The sequence below is a fragment of the Podarcis vaucheri genome, assembly GCF_965113315.1.
Source record: "Podarcis vaucheri genome assembly, chromosome: 5".
Taxonomy (NCBI): Eukaryota; Metazoa; Chordata; class Lepidosauria; order Squamata; family Lacertidae; genus Podarcis; species Podarcis vaucheri.
The window spans coordinates 24,880,263-24,898,198 of NC_138763.1; the positions used below are offsets into that span (position 1 = coordinate 24,880,263).

A 17,936-nucleotide genomic window follows, 5' to 3' on the forward strand; every position below is an offset into this window, starting at 1 on the left:
GCCCCTGCCTATGCATTTTTACTTGGAAGTAAATTCCACCATGTTCAATGGGGATTACTCCCAGGTAAGTGCATGCTAGACTGAAGCCCTAATCTGTATGCTCAAAGGAACATATGCCTTATGGCAGACCACTGGTATACCTAGCTCAGTATTTCCAACGCTGAATGGCAGAGAGGCTACAGGGTTTCAGACAAGGAACAATTCCAGCCATACAGATGCCAGGGAGTGAACTTGAAACCTTCTGCATGCAAAGCATATGCTCCACCACTTAGCTACAACCTGTCTCCCAAATAAACAAGTCTGGGATTTCAAACATAGTAAACTAGGGCAGAAGATAAGTCTCAAGCCTGACTGATGGAAGCAGGAACATATTTGAAAACAGCAATTCTAGACATCATCCATTTTCCTGAAGCAGTAATATATCCATAGAGCATTAGCTATAGTTCTCTTTCATAAGTGCAGAAACATGGTTTTCAAATCCAATATTTAAACAGGCGATCCTTTCATAAGCTGAGACTTATACAAGTGATCTTTTAATTGAGAATTTTAGTGAAATGTTAACGAAGGAAATTCTCAGACTTTGTGACTGCTGACTACACACAGCAACTATCTAGGTATGCTCTCAGCACCAAACAATTGTTCAGAAGACATGGCCTTTAGTTTGAGGACTCTAATTTTTTTCACTTTAAGCACACACAGAGAATTAACCGTTGAATTTTTTCTACAAAAGAAAAAAAGCAGAACCCTTTCATGTCCTAATGACTAACAAATTTATTGCAGTAAGAGCTTTCAGAGTAGATAATCCCAGCCTTTAACAGTTCAGACCTGAGTCCATCTTTCAGTCTAAACATGAATTGTATTTGCTTTTTGCAGTACTATGGACTAACACTCTTCTGAGGTGCACAAATGGTGCTTCTTAACATTCCAACTTAAAGTTACACTGTAATTCTAAGGATGAAGGAACTATAATAAACTGCAAGAATACAGAGCCTAGCCCTTCTGAAAACCCCCACTCTCTCTCCCTGCCTTAAAGTGTAATTATTAAAACCACAACCTCATTAATAAGATTAAAAAAATAGCACCCTTTAAAACTCAATTGCTTCAGTGATTACAACTGTTTCAGTCATTATTTTTGTCTTAGCTTTGAAAAGAATGATAATATTTACTCACTTTCAATGAATCAAAGCAGGCGATTACTCGTCCATTTTCAACTTGGCAGCTTTTCGATGGATGTGCAAATTTACATTCCGTATCTGGACGTGAGCAAGTCCCTCTTTGGAACTCACGACACACTTCCAGTGTTAGCCATTTTGTGTCCCGGATTGGTGTGACACTTACAGCCATGTTTAGATTTTTTTTTACAGGTAGTTAAAATTGTCAATGAAACAAACAAATTAAAAAAAAAAAGGAGAGAAGAGGCCAAACTGATAAGACTGGAAACGATGAAAAATGCCACCTCCAAAATGCTTCCCCCAAAGCCCCAAAGCCCAACGTTAAAAGATGTAAAGTTGTGTTGTCGCAACAGCAAGGAATAGATTTCCCACTAGAAAGTCACAGCGCGAAACTGTCAATCAGAAGAGGGGGGTGGTTTTGGAACTTAAGGTCGTCAGAAAAATGAGCATTTAAAAGTGTGGCCTGGAATGAGCCTTGTGCTCTCAGTAAACCATTCTTGAGTGCCAAATTGGGAGGCCAAAATGCAAGCAGCAGAACGTGGGAGACCCTTCAGCAGAGAATTTCCAAGCTGCTCTCAGGAAAAAGTTGCCTGAAAGGGGAATCTCCACACGGCTGAATCTGCAATTGTTATTATTAATTTTATTATTGAGATTTTGATTTATTCAATTTTTTTGGTGTGGCGCAATTGGTATCGATTAGTTTGGCACAGACAGATGCAGCAGTTTAAAGAGATAAATCAAGGAACGGTTTATTTTGCTCCTCCTCTCTTTGATTTTTTTTTTTTCCCTTTCTGGCAGATTATCTCACTTTTCCAGCAAACTTTTGTTGTTGTCGTTATGCTTATTATTTCTAAAAAGAATAACTAAAGCAGCCTAGGGCAACGCCTGATGCTTAGAGCTTTTTTCTCTCTCTCTTTCTCTTTCTCTTGATTATAAGTAGAAATGAGGGGAGGGGTGGCTGGGCTAGAGGTGGAGAGTGGATGAGCTGTCGTCGCAGTCTAGCTGGCAGCAAGCAAGGCAAAAAGCAGAGTCTGCTCTAGAAGCGGTTCCAAGCAGCAGAGACGTCAGGAAAGGCACTTCTTAGTACCAACCTGTAGAAAAAACAGATACGTTAAAATTTACCAAGCAGCACTTCACTGATGTCTCACAGCATAATCACGTCGCCATGTGCTCCTCTCCGCCTTACTACTCTCTACACAGCATGATTTTCCCCCCCCCTTCTCGGTCTCAAAACAAAACAAAAAATACTTACAGTGCAGCATATTGCAGCCGGCCATCGTGGGCTTATTAAAAAGGGGGCCGTTCTCCCCTTCTGAAGCAAGGCATGATGATAGGGAGATAACCAATCACAGACAGTGTTGCAGCAATATTCTGGGCAGAAAGCCAGTCGTGTGGGCTGTCTTATGAAAGGTCGCGCCTGTCAGACGTTCATTGCTATGCTATAAGCAGAGAAGACGTCCATCAGATGCGACTTTATTCCACTGCAAGAGGACGACCATGTGGGTTTTGAAATTTACCCAACATGCAGCGAGTGGAATAAACCATGTTAGCTGTTGTTTTTCCCAAACATCTTCCAACTCCAGCACCAAGTGCTTGCAGAGTCCAGGCAGAGGAAAGGGGGTGGGCTGCAGAGCAGGGGGGGGGGGATAAAAAGGAAAGCAGGAAAAGCAGCAAGCTTCCCAACTGCAGGTCACATTTAGGCTGCTTTTCTACCCGCTTTGCATCAAAGCCCAGCAAGCCCAGAGCACGCCTACTGTATCTGACAGATGAATATAAAAGGGAAAGGGGTGTTCACAAATGGTACAGTCTCCTGACCTATCCAGTTCACTTCCTTCTAAACCATAAGCCCTGCCTCCTCTACAGAAAGCAGCTCGTCTCTCCCTCTCTCTCTCTCTCTCCCCTCCTCTCTCTCTCTCTCTTTTTAAACTGCTGGAGAACTATTCCGTTCAGTCAGCACATAGCCTGCCAGTAGATCCCAGGCAGGTTAGGAAGGATCAAAAATACCTTCCCGAGGCACAAACCTAGGAAGTAGGAGCGGTGGGTATCTTCAGCCTGCCCAACTGCCTCCAAAGCCAATCTCGGAGGGGATAAAGTGATCCCATAACCGTCACCTTAAATATTAAGCAGGCAATCTGGTTTAAAGCAACACGATACGCTTCGGGTCGACACTTAAAGCGATAGCGTCAACAAACGGCCTACGGTTTTCTGAGGCTCGTGTTCACACCAGAACTCAGCTCCCCAGGGGCTCACGTCTTAAAATGGCTTCTTTAAGAAAGGAGTTTGCTTTGCACTATTACTAGTCAGGATACTCTCCGCCAGAAGAAGAAGAAAAAAAAGACAGAGAAAGAGAGAGAGATGAAGATGGTAATGATTATTATTCAGAGAGGCAAACAACTGCGGTATTTTTCGGCCCGTGGGAGAGAGAAGAGCTGTTGTAAATTTCATAAACCAAATTAATCTGACGGGACTTTCACAAGATTGCATGGTTTTGTTCCAGTTTAGTTAACTCTGAAAAGCAGAGGGTGTTTTCACAAGTGCTGAATTTGTTACATAGGATTTGTTCTCTCTCTCGCTCTCTCAGAAAGCTCGGAGCACCCTTTGCCTGCCCGATGAAATTCTCTAAACATGGGGGGAAAGCGTAGTGATTTCTACTTGCGGGTACATATTTTATTCCTTATACATAGAAGTGCCTTTGTAGGTATGTTTGCAACAGCCCATTTGAATCAGAACCTAAAGATGGGATCAGCAAGAGGCAAGCCCAGAACAAAGTCCAGCCACCTGAGGAATACCACTGGCCATCTGCAGCCAATTCAGAGGCATGAGAAATGTATGAAGGGACAGCTCCTAGCCACACACCTGAAAGGTAGTAGCAGAATCCTGGCCTGAAGAACTGGCTTGCCATGTGAGCCACTACACTAGCTTCCTGGGAGGTGGGTCACTGTTGCATGCTGGGAGGAACAGGAATGAGGCAATGTAGAAGTCTGTGTGGTGTAAACACACTGGCAAAGCCAATCCTGTGTTCCTGCTGGTGCATTTGCACCATGCTGGCCTTACTACCCCTTCCTCTCTCCCCCCTTGTAAGCAACAGCAACCCGCCTCCTGGAAAGCTAGCAGAGTGCCGTCAAACCACCAATCTCCCGCTCTTCTTCAAGGGGCCCCTCCAGTAAAACGAGTAAAGGACTATTCTAATAAAAATGAATTGCCATCTTTTCCCCGGTACATCTACACAACCAAGAAAACGGTGAACATACTAGTCTTGCCGGATGCATCAGGCCATATTCAAATTTCTTCCACCATTCCAGCCCTCACACAGTGCTAATACATAGCTCAGTTGGCTAAAGCATGGTGCTGATAATGCCAAGGTTGCAAGTTTGATCCCCGTAAGGGGCAGCTGCATATTCCTGCATTGAACGAGATTGGACCAGACGATCCTCAGGGTCCCTTCCAACTCTACCACTGTATGATTCTATGTCTGCTCAAAAGTAAGTCCCACTGAGTTCAGTGGGGACCACTGTCAGGGAAGTGGGCAAAAGATTGCAGCTTTGGAGTGCGATTTTATACAAGCCTACTAAGTAGTAAGATTTATAAAGTTCAAGGTGCTTAAGTACACTCTTCCCTAAGTCCCACTGAACTCAATAGGGCTTACTTCTAAGTAAACACATATGGGATTCTGCTCTTAACCTCTTATAAAGACAAGGAATCAAAATGATAAAACAGTGAGACTGGGAGATTTTTAACCTTGCTGTCTTTAGTATTTTGATTTCCTGGAGCAAAGTAACATGAGGAATGTTGGCCTCTTCTACAGTGGTCTCCCACCCCCATTTAAAAGCCATAATTGCAGCACTAACCAGCTAGGACACAGAAATCCTCTGTGATTAGGTGCAGAGCATGCCGCAATCAGTCTTGGCATGTTATTGGAATTCGGTCTGTGAAAACACCACCCCAGTTCCAGATTCATCAATCCAGAAACCTCCTTCAGTCATTCATCAGTGGAATCACCATGCCACTCTTTAAATGCTCTTTGGAAGAGGAGATAAAAATCTATCTTTTCCCAAAGTTACAGTGTGCAAAGTCACAAGTGATCAATATTACACGACATGAGCAAGAGGTTTCTAAAGGAATAGCAATTTCTGGATATATATTTTTTACATTTTCTAGCAATCCTTTTTTGTTCATTATGTCTACCGCTGTGGAAATCATTACTTTCTCTTTATCCCAAAATACGCTATAAAACACATACAATGCTCTTCAGAAAGATAGATATACTGAAAAGAGAAATGTGTTTTATGGTTACCTGCTTATCGCCACAATAAAATATACCATAAATGGTTGATCGCAAGAAGCTGTGTATGTTATTATCCATTTAATAAGGATCTCCAACATTTCTGTAGCAAGATTCTGAATACTAAAATTAACAATGCACAACCTTCTACTTTGGTATTTACCCAAGTATTTCATGCAGCAAATGGATACATACTGCATGCATATATGCAGCTATGGCAAAGAATTATAGGGCAAAACCAACTCCACCCTGTTCTTTGAACAGCACAGCACATTGTTATTGATCTGCAAATTCAAGGTGCTGGTGTTAACCTTTAAAACCCCTAAACAGATAAAGATAAAACACAATGTTATACTGCTAGCTTGTTTAATGTATTAGTCACAATACAGCAAAATGGTAGCAACATTGTTATTAGTTGATGAAGTCGTTTCAAAGAATGGTGGTGTTATTATTTATTTTTGCATTGGGGATGTTTGTTATCAATAATAGCAGTAGGGTTTTTTAAAAAATAAAAATAAATATATATTCCTAAAGAAATCTATCCCTTATTGAACTGGGTAAAGGTAAAGGTAAAGGACCCCTGAATGATTAAGTCCAGTCAAAGGCGACTAAGGGTTTGCGGCGCTCATCTCGCTTTCAGGCCAAGGGCACCGGCATTTGTCCACAGACAGCTTTCCAGGTCATGTGGCCAGCGTGACTAAACCGCTTCTGGCGCAACGGGACACCATGACGGAAACTGGGACCCCCCCCCCCAGTAACTACAGCTAGGGCCTCTAACCTGTTCAATACTTCTTCCCCTGAGGTACACCACACACCACTGTATTGTTTTAAGTGGCTAACAGACAGGGAGGGTGTTTGTTTTTTCAAACAGCTATTACCTGATTGTTCTCTTTTTGCTGGTGTATCTTTTATGCCTTCATTTCATTAGCTATCTTGGGATTTTGTTTGGAGTTTTTGGGTTTGATGTCCCCATCCATAGTTTTTAATGGGGATTGCCATATATTCCATTACTGTCAACCTATTTTTTGTAAGCCGCCACCCTGAATTTTCTCTGAAAAGGAGGGAAGGGATAAGATTCCAAAAAACATAAATGTTAAACAGTGACAGTAATAAAGGTAACAGCTTGAACATATCCATTGAGGTTCATTGACATTTAGTGCTCAACCCCATATGCCTAAGAATACAAGACAAAAACTGTACTAAGCAGACTTAGGGTCTAACCCAGGATTGAGTAGCATGTGGCTGTGGATGTTGTTCGATTCCAGCTGCCTCAACCAGTCTGGCCAACGATTGGAGATGAATGGAATAGTACAAAAACCTGGATGGCTACAATATAGCATCCCCTGCCTGTTCTAGCCCAATACAGTGGTACCTTGGGTTAATAACTTAATTTGTTCTGGAGGTCGTTCTTAACCTGAAACTGTTCTTAACCTGAGGTACCACTTTAGCTAATGGGGTCTCCTGCTGCGGCCGCCATGCGATTTCTGTTCTCATCCTGAGGTAATGTTATCAACCTGAGGTACTATTTCTGGGTTAGCGGAGCCTGTAACCTGAAGCGCCTGTAACCTGAAGCGTCTGTAACCCGAGGTACCACTGTATCCTGTTCCCAACACTGATCAACCTCCAGGATGCCTACAAACATTAAAACTGTAATTGATTTCAAACATTCAGCTACAAAAAAACTTAGTACTCAAAGTGTGAGGAGCCTCCACTGTTTTATAAGCTGCTCCTCCCTGACCATATCCCAGCTTCCTAGTTTAGACCATGTCCTTTTTCTGCCTTCTGCCTCTGAGCTTGTTGCACTGATTAGTTGTGCCGGTGGACAATGATGCAACTCCCTATTTATTTCGGCACTTTTAGCAAGCACTGGACCTTTTGCCATGAATCCACTGCTGTGTAGCCTCCTCCTATCCCTTCTAGTTTCATTTAACCTGCCCCTTCCCCCAACCTCGGAGGAAAATGAGCGCCGAGCATTTAAGCTGTCTCCCCTTGCCCTGCCTTTATCATCCCTGCGATGATTTGAACACATTCCACCCTCCCCGTCCCCAAGTCTCACTGGGGCAAAGTTTCAAAACCCTTGAACTGCAAATATTTAACAGACACCACTGAGAAGTAAGTTCAAGGTTCTGCTACAGGGAAGATCTGCTTCCAGGCTCATTCTGGCCTCAGTTTAGCAACTTCGGTGGAATACACCAAGAAGAGTTCTAAAGGGCTTAACAAAGCCCAAAGCGGGTATTTAAAACAAGTCTAAATTAGCAGGATAAAGAGCAGTGATTCACAAGCTTGCCTTAATCTGTATGAAGCAACTGTCTGCTCCTTGCATGCTCCAAGTGGCTGCAATGTTTTGATTATTTCCACCCTCTCCTGCTCATAGGGCTATGTTTTCACATAAGCAGAGCTTCTGGGGTTGCAAGGAGGAAGACGTAAATAAACATTAACTTGGGAGAATATGAGCTGGGTAGAGAAGAATTAAAGAGGGTCATGTGGAAAGGGCATGACATTATAATAGATATACTTCACAAAGCCAATTTCACAAACTGGCCCTGATTTTTTTCCCCCATCTGCCCTTAACACATCTTCCCTTTTTTTAAAAAAAGAGAACACCAAGGCAAATTACTGCCATTTAAAGAGCACTTTAGCCCTAAAAATATGGGCACGGACGCTGCATTATTCTGCTGAATATCTTGACTAAGCATCCGGTGACATTTTTATATCAGTTTCCTAAATCAAAACACAAACCTTTATAGGCAGTATGTCATAACAAATATTTTGCTCCCCTGTTATATGTAGGAGTAAGGCTTAAATGCTTGAACAGGAATGATTGTGGGCTGAAGATTATGAGACTCTGAAAGTTATGTGGAGAATTGTGACAGAGCCTGGACAATGAATTCTCTAATATTCACCTTTCCAGATATATAATATTTTCCACACACACAAAAACAAAAAAAGCTCCAGATCATAAAACTTTAAATTACCAAATTTGTGGTCAATATCACACCCAAAAATATCAAAATGTAATGGAAGTAAAATAGGAATCTATGTAAACCAATGGTTTATCTCTCTAGGTTTTCTTACTGTTCTGTTTTTATGAAGGAACCAACAATCTATTTAAATCAGGTGCTAAAATGGTAAAGATAAGCTTGCCCATAACTGCAATGGTTCAAACTACATACCCCATTATTCCTTCACAGATGCCTACATCATGGGTAGGCAAACCAAGGCCCGGGGGCCAGATCCAGCCTAATCGCCTTCTACAAAAATACATATATGAGAAGGATGTGTGCATGAAAAATGAATATATTAGTGAAAATAATATTATATGCATTGTACTAGGAGAAACTACAGTGGTGCCTCGCAAAACGAAATTAATTTGTTCCGCGAGTCTTTTCGTCTTGCGATGTTTTTCGTCTTGCGAAGCACGGTCTGTCGCAACTGCGCCTCTTCAAGCGGCTTTAAGAAAAAAGCGAACAAACTCGCAAGACGTTTTCGTCTTGCGAAGCAAGCCCATAGGGAAATTCGTCTAGCGAAGCAACGCAAAAACCGAAAAACCCTTTCGTCTAGTGAGTTTTTCGTCTTGCGAGGCATTCGTCTTGCGGGGCACCACTGTAATGGCAAGCATGTGCACGTTGGTCAAAACTGCACATACAACATGCAGTTAGTATGAGAAATTTACACAAAGTTGCTGAATAATTTTCATGAAGATTTTTTTAAAGGACATTTTAAAAAGCGCTCCAGAGATTTGGGGAGCTGAATTTAGGACTGGTAAAATGAGAGAGAGCCAAAAAATTTCAGAATCTACCATCTCTACTCCAGTCATGTATAAGAGGCCTGCCTGACCAACCAGTGTTGTTGTTTACAGTCCCAGACATACAGCAAATGTAGGAAGCCAATGGAGACATCCATGGGCCACCCTACAGGGGTACGTCTATCCTGCAAGAGTGGCATGCAGCTGCAGCTCACCAGTGGAGAGGAGCCACTACACTAGCTTCCTGGAAATAGTGCCACTGCTGCTTGCAAAGGGGAGTCACGAGGTGGGAGGCAGGAAGGAGGTAAGGGTTTTGCACCATCTTGGTTCTGACTACCCAGCCCTGACCTCCTAGTCTTTTCACCCTTACCCTGCTCCCTCTCAGGTCCAGGGATGCCACTGCCGCAAAGCTAGCATTGTGGTTCCACCCCACCACCACTTGCAAAGGGGAGGCATGGTGTACAGCATGGGTAGGCAAACTAAGGCCCGGGGGCCAGATCCAACCCAATCACCTTCTAAATCCAGCCCACGGATGGTCCGGGAATCAGCGTGTTTTTACATGAGTAGAATGTGTCCTTTTATTTAAAATGCATCTCTGGGTTATTTGTGGGGCCTGCCTGGTGTTTTTACATGAGTAGAATGTGTGCTTTTATTTAAAATGCATCTCTGGGTTATTTGTGGGGCATAGGAATTTGTTCATATTTTTTTTCCAAAATATAGTCCGGCCCCCCACAAGGTCTGAGGGACAGTGGACTGGCCCCCTGATGAAAAAGTTTGCTGACCCCTGCTGTACAGCCTATATCAGGGCATCTCAGAAAGAATGTTGTTCCTAAACTACACAAGAAAATAGAAATAATCTTGCTCTCTGGGGCTTCAAACGAATAAGGAACATAACTGAAACTTGTTTCCAGATTTTTCCAGCCATTCAATTAATCAATTATTCAGAGGATTACTAAATGGGGAGGCTAAAGAATTAGCACTGAAGAAATTACAAACATCAGCTACAAAAGGAAGATTTCACTTTAAACTATGTTCTATTATTGCTCCAAAGAAATGGATTCATTTTCATATTCTCATTACACTTGTCATCAAAGGAAAAACACATTTGAGTAGGAACCCTCTGTTTATGCTTCGTATACATGCATCCACGGTTCTGTAATTGATTTAGCAGAATACTGGTTGTTTTGCTCCATGGGAAGCCAAAACACACATGCAAGGAAATGTACAAACAGCGTTCATTTAATGCAGCATTAATCAGCCTTAAAAATCAGAAAAGCAAGGAACAAAAAGAAGTCAAAAGTCGTGAACTGAATTGCAGATAAAAAGAAAAATATGTGGAGTGTTTATTAGCCTAGATAATGCCTGGATTCCTAATATATAGCTGGTGGGCCTCATACTGGCTTTTGAAAATGCATTATGTTACTGTCGCAGTATCATAGAGGACTGCACTTCATAATCAGCTAGTAGAAAATACTGGTCAGCTAGCATCCAGTCTGAATCTGCAAAGTCCTGCTATTCACCGGGGAATGCCCACTTTGCACTGGGCTGCTGGCAAAGAGGGATGGCAGTATTACAGAGTTTCCCCGTTCCACCTGCCAAACATGTGGGAGGGCTGATGCGCCCCTGGCAGCAGCAGCCTATGGAAAGTCTGGAAACGGGGAGTTCTAGGGTGGGGAAGGGGAAGAGCAGAGCTGATCTAGGATCCACTGGATCCCAAGCTGGCCCCACTGCAATCACACAGTTCAGGAAGGTGCAGTGATTTCCCCATGTCCCACTTTCTGACCCAGCCAGTATGAGCAGCAGGGCTGCAGACATTGGTCCTGGTGCTTCATTAAGCAGCGGCCAGGGTTTGAATCCCACCCTTTCACATTAAGGGCAGGGATCAGGAAGCCTGGGAATCAAAAATGTATTTGCTCCTTAGTTTTCTATCCTAAAAGCAAAAACAAAAGAAAACAAAAAACAGTCCAACTGTGCTGTGTTTTCACCCCGTCTGACTGGCAGCCCTGCACAGAGTTGTAACGAGATAGTTCTTATGCATGCATTTCAAATGCTTTCTAAAAGGCTCTAAGCTTCGGCAGTAGCGTGAGCTAAAGTTCCAATCAGATAAATAAAGTGTGCGGTAATTACTTCACCAAGCAGCAAGAATGCAGTCAAGAGATAGGTGACAAGATAAAATTAAACCATGAACCACGGGGGCAGATGGCTGGGCTTGGAACTACGTATTTAAAAGAACAACGCCACACTAGATGAAAACCATCTAGCACAGTATTCTGATTATCAAGCTGGCAAACAAACAGGAAATGGCAGGGCTTGGTCTCTCTTCCGTTTTCTGTAGCCATGAAGTTTGCAATTACCTAGTTCGGTAGACAAACTGTCAAGCTCAAACAACACCATTTCTACCGGAAGTTCTTCTCTGGTTGAACATTTTGATTTTCCCCCTCCCTCAAAATTGCATTTCAGCACTCATCTTGTACAGTCAAGGCGTGATATGCACATTTTAGTTACGAAACATTGACGGCAGGCTCCAAAATTGGGTAATTTGTCCCCCTGCCTCCCAAAATCAATAAATTGCAGTTCAGTACTGATCTAGTACAGTGAAGTAGTGCCACACAACAGGATTACTGAATGTGAACTCAGTGGAGTAAACTCACCAGACTAGAGGGTTCGCATCTTGGCAGGGCAACTTTAGCAGGCAGCACATGACTCCGAAAAACAGTAAAAATATTTTAAGAATGTTTTGAATACACTTGGGACTTTCTTACTAAAGTTTTGTTCTACAGATGTTCAAAACCCAAAGGGCTCATTAGCAGAGTTTGTAAATTAGTCAGGCCTAATCTGCAGTGTGAAAAAATCCATAGAAGCTATGTGAACGTCTGGAGTGCGATATTCTCACAACATATAGTGAGTAATTCCAAAATTGTTCACCAACTGAACACAGTATGTTCTTGTATTATACAATGCTGCATAAACCAAGCAAGCTTTTAGGCCGAGCTGTTCATGAGACACAGCAGTCATGGAAAAAGCACTGAGGAAGTGCAATAAATTTGTTACTCACTTTCGCAGGCAAAACCTTTTGTTTGGCTAACCACGCATCTGAATCACCTGAATCCTAGAAGAAAAACCTCTTAAGTAATCTGTAATACATTTGGTTGAATGCAGACCAAGTAAACTGCACTGATCTCCAACCAAGTCATTCTCATGTAAACAGACTCGATATACATTATGAAAGTACAGATTATAAATATTTGAGTGATGCCTCACCTGCCTTTTTACATGTGTTATTCTGTATTTTATTGAAGCTTTAAACTATTTCATTATATTTTATCCACTGCATTTGTATTGTTATCATTATCCGCCTTAAAAACAATTTAGTGGAAGTGGGGATATAAATTTAATAAATTAAGGAACATCAAAAATAAACTTGCATAACTTATAAATGTCAAATGTCATTCACAAGCCATGCTGCCTAATTCTGTATCACTGCATTATACTTACACCAATTTTGCTGACTCATCCTCAAGAATGCATTAAAAGCCATTATTGCTCTTCTAACTGAAGGCCCCAATAACTGCCCAATGATCCCTTCAAAACAAAGCTTAAAAACCATTGCTGACTTTACGTATAATTCAAATGCCGCCTGCCTATCAAACTTTGCACTGGTGGGGCCTAACATAGCTTAAAGACATCCTACTTCTCTGTGTTCTGTTAAACTTGCTCATATTGGCAAAGAGAGTGCATCTTGTCAGTTGTTGCATATTATGAAACTCCCATCTTATGGAAATTGCCAGAGCCCTAGCCTCAAAAGCAATAGGAATGCAATCCATTTAAGGAGGCACTACAGGACCCAGTTTAGAAATACGCTAGTCTCTTACATTTATATCTTTGCCTTCCTGCCATGATAGAACCCAAGGCAACATGCATGCATGAGCCTCATGCCCTTGCAATTCGTTCTCACAATGCCCCTTCTCTGCTCCCAACTTGGGACACTACGACTGAAGACTTCCTGCGTTAACCCCAACCCTCTCCCATTTCTCCTGAACCAGAAATCCACGGTGACTGGGGGCACATCTGACCAGCTCTTAAACCAGCTTCAAGATCCTAGTTTGTTCTAGCCCCGGCAAACGATGGAATTATATCTAGTAAACCCAGGCAAGACTAGAGCAGAAGAGAGAAAGAACAGAACACATGGGCAAAAGGCTTATACACTTCTCAATTCAGTAAGTCATGTATACTTGAAGGAGTGTCTCCACCCCCCTGGTTCAGCCCGAACACTGAGATCCAGCTCTGAGGGTCTTCTGCTGGTTCCTTCACTGCGAGAAGCGAGGTCGCAAGGAACCAGGGGCAGGGCCTTCTCGGTGGTGGCCCTCCCATCAGATGTCAAGGAAATAAACAACTATCTGACTTTTAGAAGACATCTGAAGGCAGCCTTGTATAGAAAAGTTTTTAATGTTTGTTTTTTTGTGTTTTTAATATTATGTTGGGAGCCGCCCAGAGTGGCTGCGGCAATAATAAATAATTATTATCATTAATTATTATGTACATCCTAAGCAATCCAGTGACTAAGGTTAACACATCTTGGACTTTGTACTTTAATTGAAAGGCAGAATATGCTTTGTTTAAATAACTAAGTAAATAAATAAGCTGTAGATCTGTTATAATGCGGTATAGTTTGTTTTAGTTTTAAATAAATGTTGGGATTTGCCCCAAAGCTACATAATATACTTTTTAAATAATGCATTGGCATTAACCCATTGCAGGGCTTGGACTAGCAACTAGTCTGATTTATGTGTCTCAAAAGTCCTAAGAATGGGATTTTTCCCCCCATTTGCACTTAGAGGGAGGTGTAATTTTTCCTTCCTCATCCCTGACCAGAAAATGAAACACTCTGAAAAATGTCAGCACAGAGTGCTGGGTGGATGAAAGACTTGTCATTTTGTAAATCCGCCAAGATAGGCAGACTGCATGTAGGAAACTACCAAGTCAAGGCACAGGGCTCAGCTTAGCCTTCTCTTTGACATGCTATAATCTCGACGGAGCTTGAGGCTTTTCCACATTCGGATCTGGTCTACACATGAATGAGGCAGGAATGAACGGATAGGCTTTAAAGGTACCACCAGGTTTCAGGTGGGAATCAAGTTTTAGGTCTCCCCTACATCACAAACTCCCTGTAAGTAGAACACTAGCACGACGGGCACCAGGACAGATGAGAACCACTCTTCCTGGTGTTCTAGTGTTGGCTATCTGAAGTGTTTTTTAAAAAATAAAAAAATAGTAATAATGGGAGATTATGCAAAAATGGCATTCGTTGTTGTTGTTGTTGTTGTTGTTGTTGTTGTTATACCCCATCCATCTGACTGGGTTTCCCCAGCCACTCTAGGCAGCTTACAGCATATCTAAAAACTTAATAAAAACATCAAGCATTAAGAACCTTCCAATATAGGGCTGGCCTTCAGGAGTCTTCTAAAAGTTAGGTAGTTCTTTATCTCCTTGACATATGAAGGGAGGGCGTTCCACAAGGAGGGCGCCACTACCAAGAAGGCCCTCTGCCTGGTTCCCTGAAGCTTCACTTCTCATGGTGAGAGAACCAGCAGAAGACCCTCAGGGGGGACCTCAGTGTCTGGGCTGAATGATGGGGGTGGAGACGCTCCTTCAGGCATACAGTGGTACCTCTAGTTACGAACTTAATTCGTTCCAGAGGTCCGTTCTTAACCTGAAACTGTTCTTAACTAGAGGCGTGCTTTCGCTAATGGGGCCTCTTGCTGTTGCTGCATCACCGGCACACGATTTCCGTTCTCATCCTGGGACAAAGTTCTCAACTCAAGGTAACTCTTCCAGGTTAGCAGAGTTTATAACCTGAAGAGTTTGTAACCTGAGGCATTTGTAACTCGAGGTACCACTGTACTGGGCAGAGGCCATTTAGGGCTTTAAAGGTCAGCACCAACACTTTGAATTGAGCTCGGAAATGTACCGGTGTCCAGTGAGGATCCTTTAGGACCAGTGTTATATGGTCCCAGCAGCCACTCCCAGTTACCAGTCTAGCTGCCACATTCTGGATTAGTTGTAGTTTCTGAGTCACCTTCATTCTAACCTATTCTGGCCCCTCCCGACATTTTGGACTAAAATGCCCATCAGCCATGAGCAATAGTCAGGGATGATGGGAGCTGTAGTCTACACCATCTAGAAAGCACCATGATAGCTAACATGAGCTCATTTTCCTGCCTGTGCAGATCAGACCTCTCCCATGCAAAATATCCTCTTCTGCTCCACTGCACCCTGAATTGGCACAGTCCGGGTAGAAGAGAATGCTTTACCATTTGAGTCATTGATGGGAATTCAAACAGACACCTAGCAACAGATTTCTGGGTAACCTGAAGATTTTAGGTGCCCAACGAATTATTTTGGATCAGTGATATTCTGCATATGCAGCCAGAAATAATCCAACACTTACAAGTGATTAAACTATTCCGGTCACTTCTCATACTTGGGTGAATCCAAGTGCTTAGATACTCTTCCTTGGAGTATTTAAGTGTTTTGAGAAGCTTGTTTCCAATGGTGGTTCAAATTAATTGTTAAAAATAACACTGAACCCTTTCCAATCTGTTATTGTCACTCGATGTAATTATAATAAGTTTGGGGAAACTGCAAACATGTCTCAGCAGCCATAATATCATTACTATGGAAACACTAACAAGGAATAACAGTCTTGGAGGCTTTTTCAATGCATACTAATTTAACTACCCATTATCTGCAATGAAAACTTGTGCAAGTCGATGTTTTCATGATACTGAGTTTCAGAATTTTTGTTCCCGCAGTGGACACTTAGTAAGGAGCATGTGCTAACTTCTGGTGCTTACTTCACAGTGGAACTATGAGTGACTTAGTGGAGAGTTGCATATTACAGTCAGGATCCAAAGAATTAAAACTAGCACCTCGGCCCCAATTCAACTTTAGATGTGCGTCCCTCAAACGCAAGGTCCTTGGTGTCGCAAACAGTTTGTGTTTTGCAAATCGTTTTGAAACTCAGGAGTAGTTTCAAAAGCAGCTTTGTGATATGCCATGGGAGCAGATATTGTTCAAAGTGAAAAAGCTGAGGGAAAATCACTGTGGCTGTACACAAGTCCCTGGGAATGCCAAGAGAAGTTCCCAGCCTTTACTGTGATGGATGTGGGAGTAAGCGATTCAAGTTTACTACAATTCAGAGTCATGCATCAAGAATTACACGGCACCGTTGTTGCATCTGCATTATGATACATTCAGCTGAAAAACTCAACATTTTGCAGAAATGTTGTATGCAAGTCAGGTCTGATGAACTTGCTTTTAAATTTCATCAAATTGCTCAAAATAATAAATGTTTGTTACTTATTATTTAAAGGATATCTACCCCAACTTTGAAGACAGCCCCCCCCCACAATAAAGCAATGCCAAAAGAATTAATAAATCATAAAATCCAATACAGTGGTACCTTGGGTTAAGTACTTAATTCGTTCTGGAGGTCCGTTCTTAACCTGAAACTGTTCTTAACCTGAAGCACCACCACTAATGGGGCCTCCCGCTGCCGCCACGCGATTTCTGTTCTCATCCTGAAGCAAAGTTCTTAACCCGAGGTACTATTTCTGGGTTAGCAGAGTCTGTAACCTGAAGCGTATGTAACCTGAAGCGTATGTAACCCAAAGCACCACTGTAAAATGTTTACTAAAAGCCATCTGCCCAACTAATGAGCAGCAACAATACTTTCTGAGAAGTATTGTGTTAGAGTATTAGAGTTAGGGTTCTATACAACTAAGTAATAAGTCTACTCTGAGTATCACATAATTGGATATAACCCTGGGAGGGAACCACCTTCTAATCCTAATCCCTGCCATATTATGGCCAATCACAGATAAAATACTCCTGGCCCTTGCCAGGCGATTGCGCAATCTCCCAAAGAAATGTAATACAGTGGAACCTCAGTCAAAATAAAAAAATTCCTTCCAGTAGCACCTTAAAGACCAACTAAGTTAGTTCTTGGTATGAGCTTTCGTGTGCATGCACACTTCTTCAGATACGAAGTATGGTATCTGAAGAAGTGTGCATGCACACGAAAGCTCATACCAAGAAGTAACTTAGTTGGTCTTTAAGGTGCTACTGGAAGGAATTTTTTTATTTTGACTATGGCAGACCAACACGGCTACCTATCTGTAAGTGGAACCTCAGTTTTCGACCGTCTCTGAAGCCGAAAGATTCGGAACCCGAACGCCGAAAACCCAGAAGTGAATGCTTCCGTTTTTGAACATGCCTCGGAAGTTGAACGGCTTCCGAGGTGCTTTTCTCTATTGAAATTGCCAACTGCCCATTGTGCCTCGGTAGCTGAATATTTCGGAAATCAAACGGTCTTCCGGAACAGATTATGTTCGACAACCGAGGTTCCATTGAACGTTGTTCTAATAGCATTGCATCCAATGTTGCATGAACAGAAAGCAGCTTGCACAACTGATCTTTCCTGTCCCCTCCTCTCTCTTGCAGTTGCCTGAAAATCGCCCCTGCCCTCCCCCCCCCAAAAAAAAGACCTCCCCAGCGGCTTTGTGGTCCCTACCAAATATCCTGAACTATGTCATTCAGGCCGGCAGTGGGATGGGAGAACCACTGGAAAAACCAGTGGAAAAATGTTGCACCAGTGGAGTACAAAGTCCATCCCTTAGTCCCATTGTAGTTCTGGATGACACAGTCCATGATGTTCGGTAGTCCCTTCCCAAACCTC

General features: G+C 42.5%; 1 protein-coding gene across 25 annotated transcripts in view; it reads right to left on the reverse strand.

The window, feature by feature from the left end:
• Nucleotides 1-17,936, reverse strand: part of MBNL1 (muscleblind like splicing regulator 1) — a 179,653-nt gene that overhangs the window by 139,958 nt on the left and 21,759 nt on the right. For 11 of the 25 annotated variants that reach the window (XM_082224411.1, XM_082224410.1, XM_082224409.1 and 8 more), the window contains exon 2: nucleotides 1,171-1,333. The exons of 1 other annotated variant lie outside the window; for it this stretch is intronic. In XM_082224411.1, coding sequence (XP_082080537.1) covers nucleotides 1,171-1,333 — 163 coding nt within the window. Of the gene's footprint in view, nucleotides 1-1,170; nucleotides 2,264-2,294; nucleotides 2,391-2,424; nucleotides 2,573-12,254; nucleotides 12,285-17,936 lie in introns of those variants that run through there. 13 more of the 25 variants (XM_082224412.1, XM_082224425.1, XM_082224420.1 and 10 more) reach the window with 6 other exon arrangements.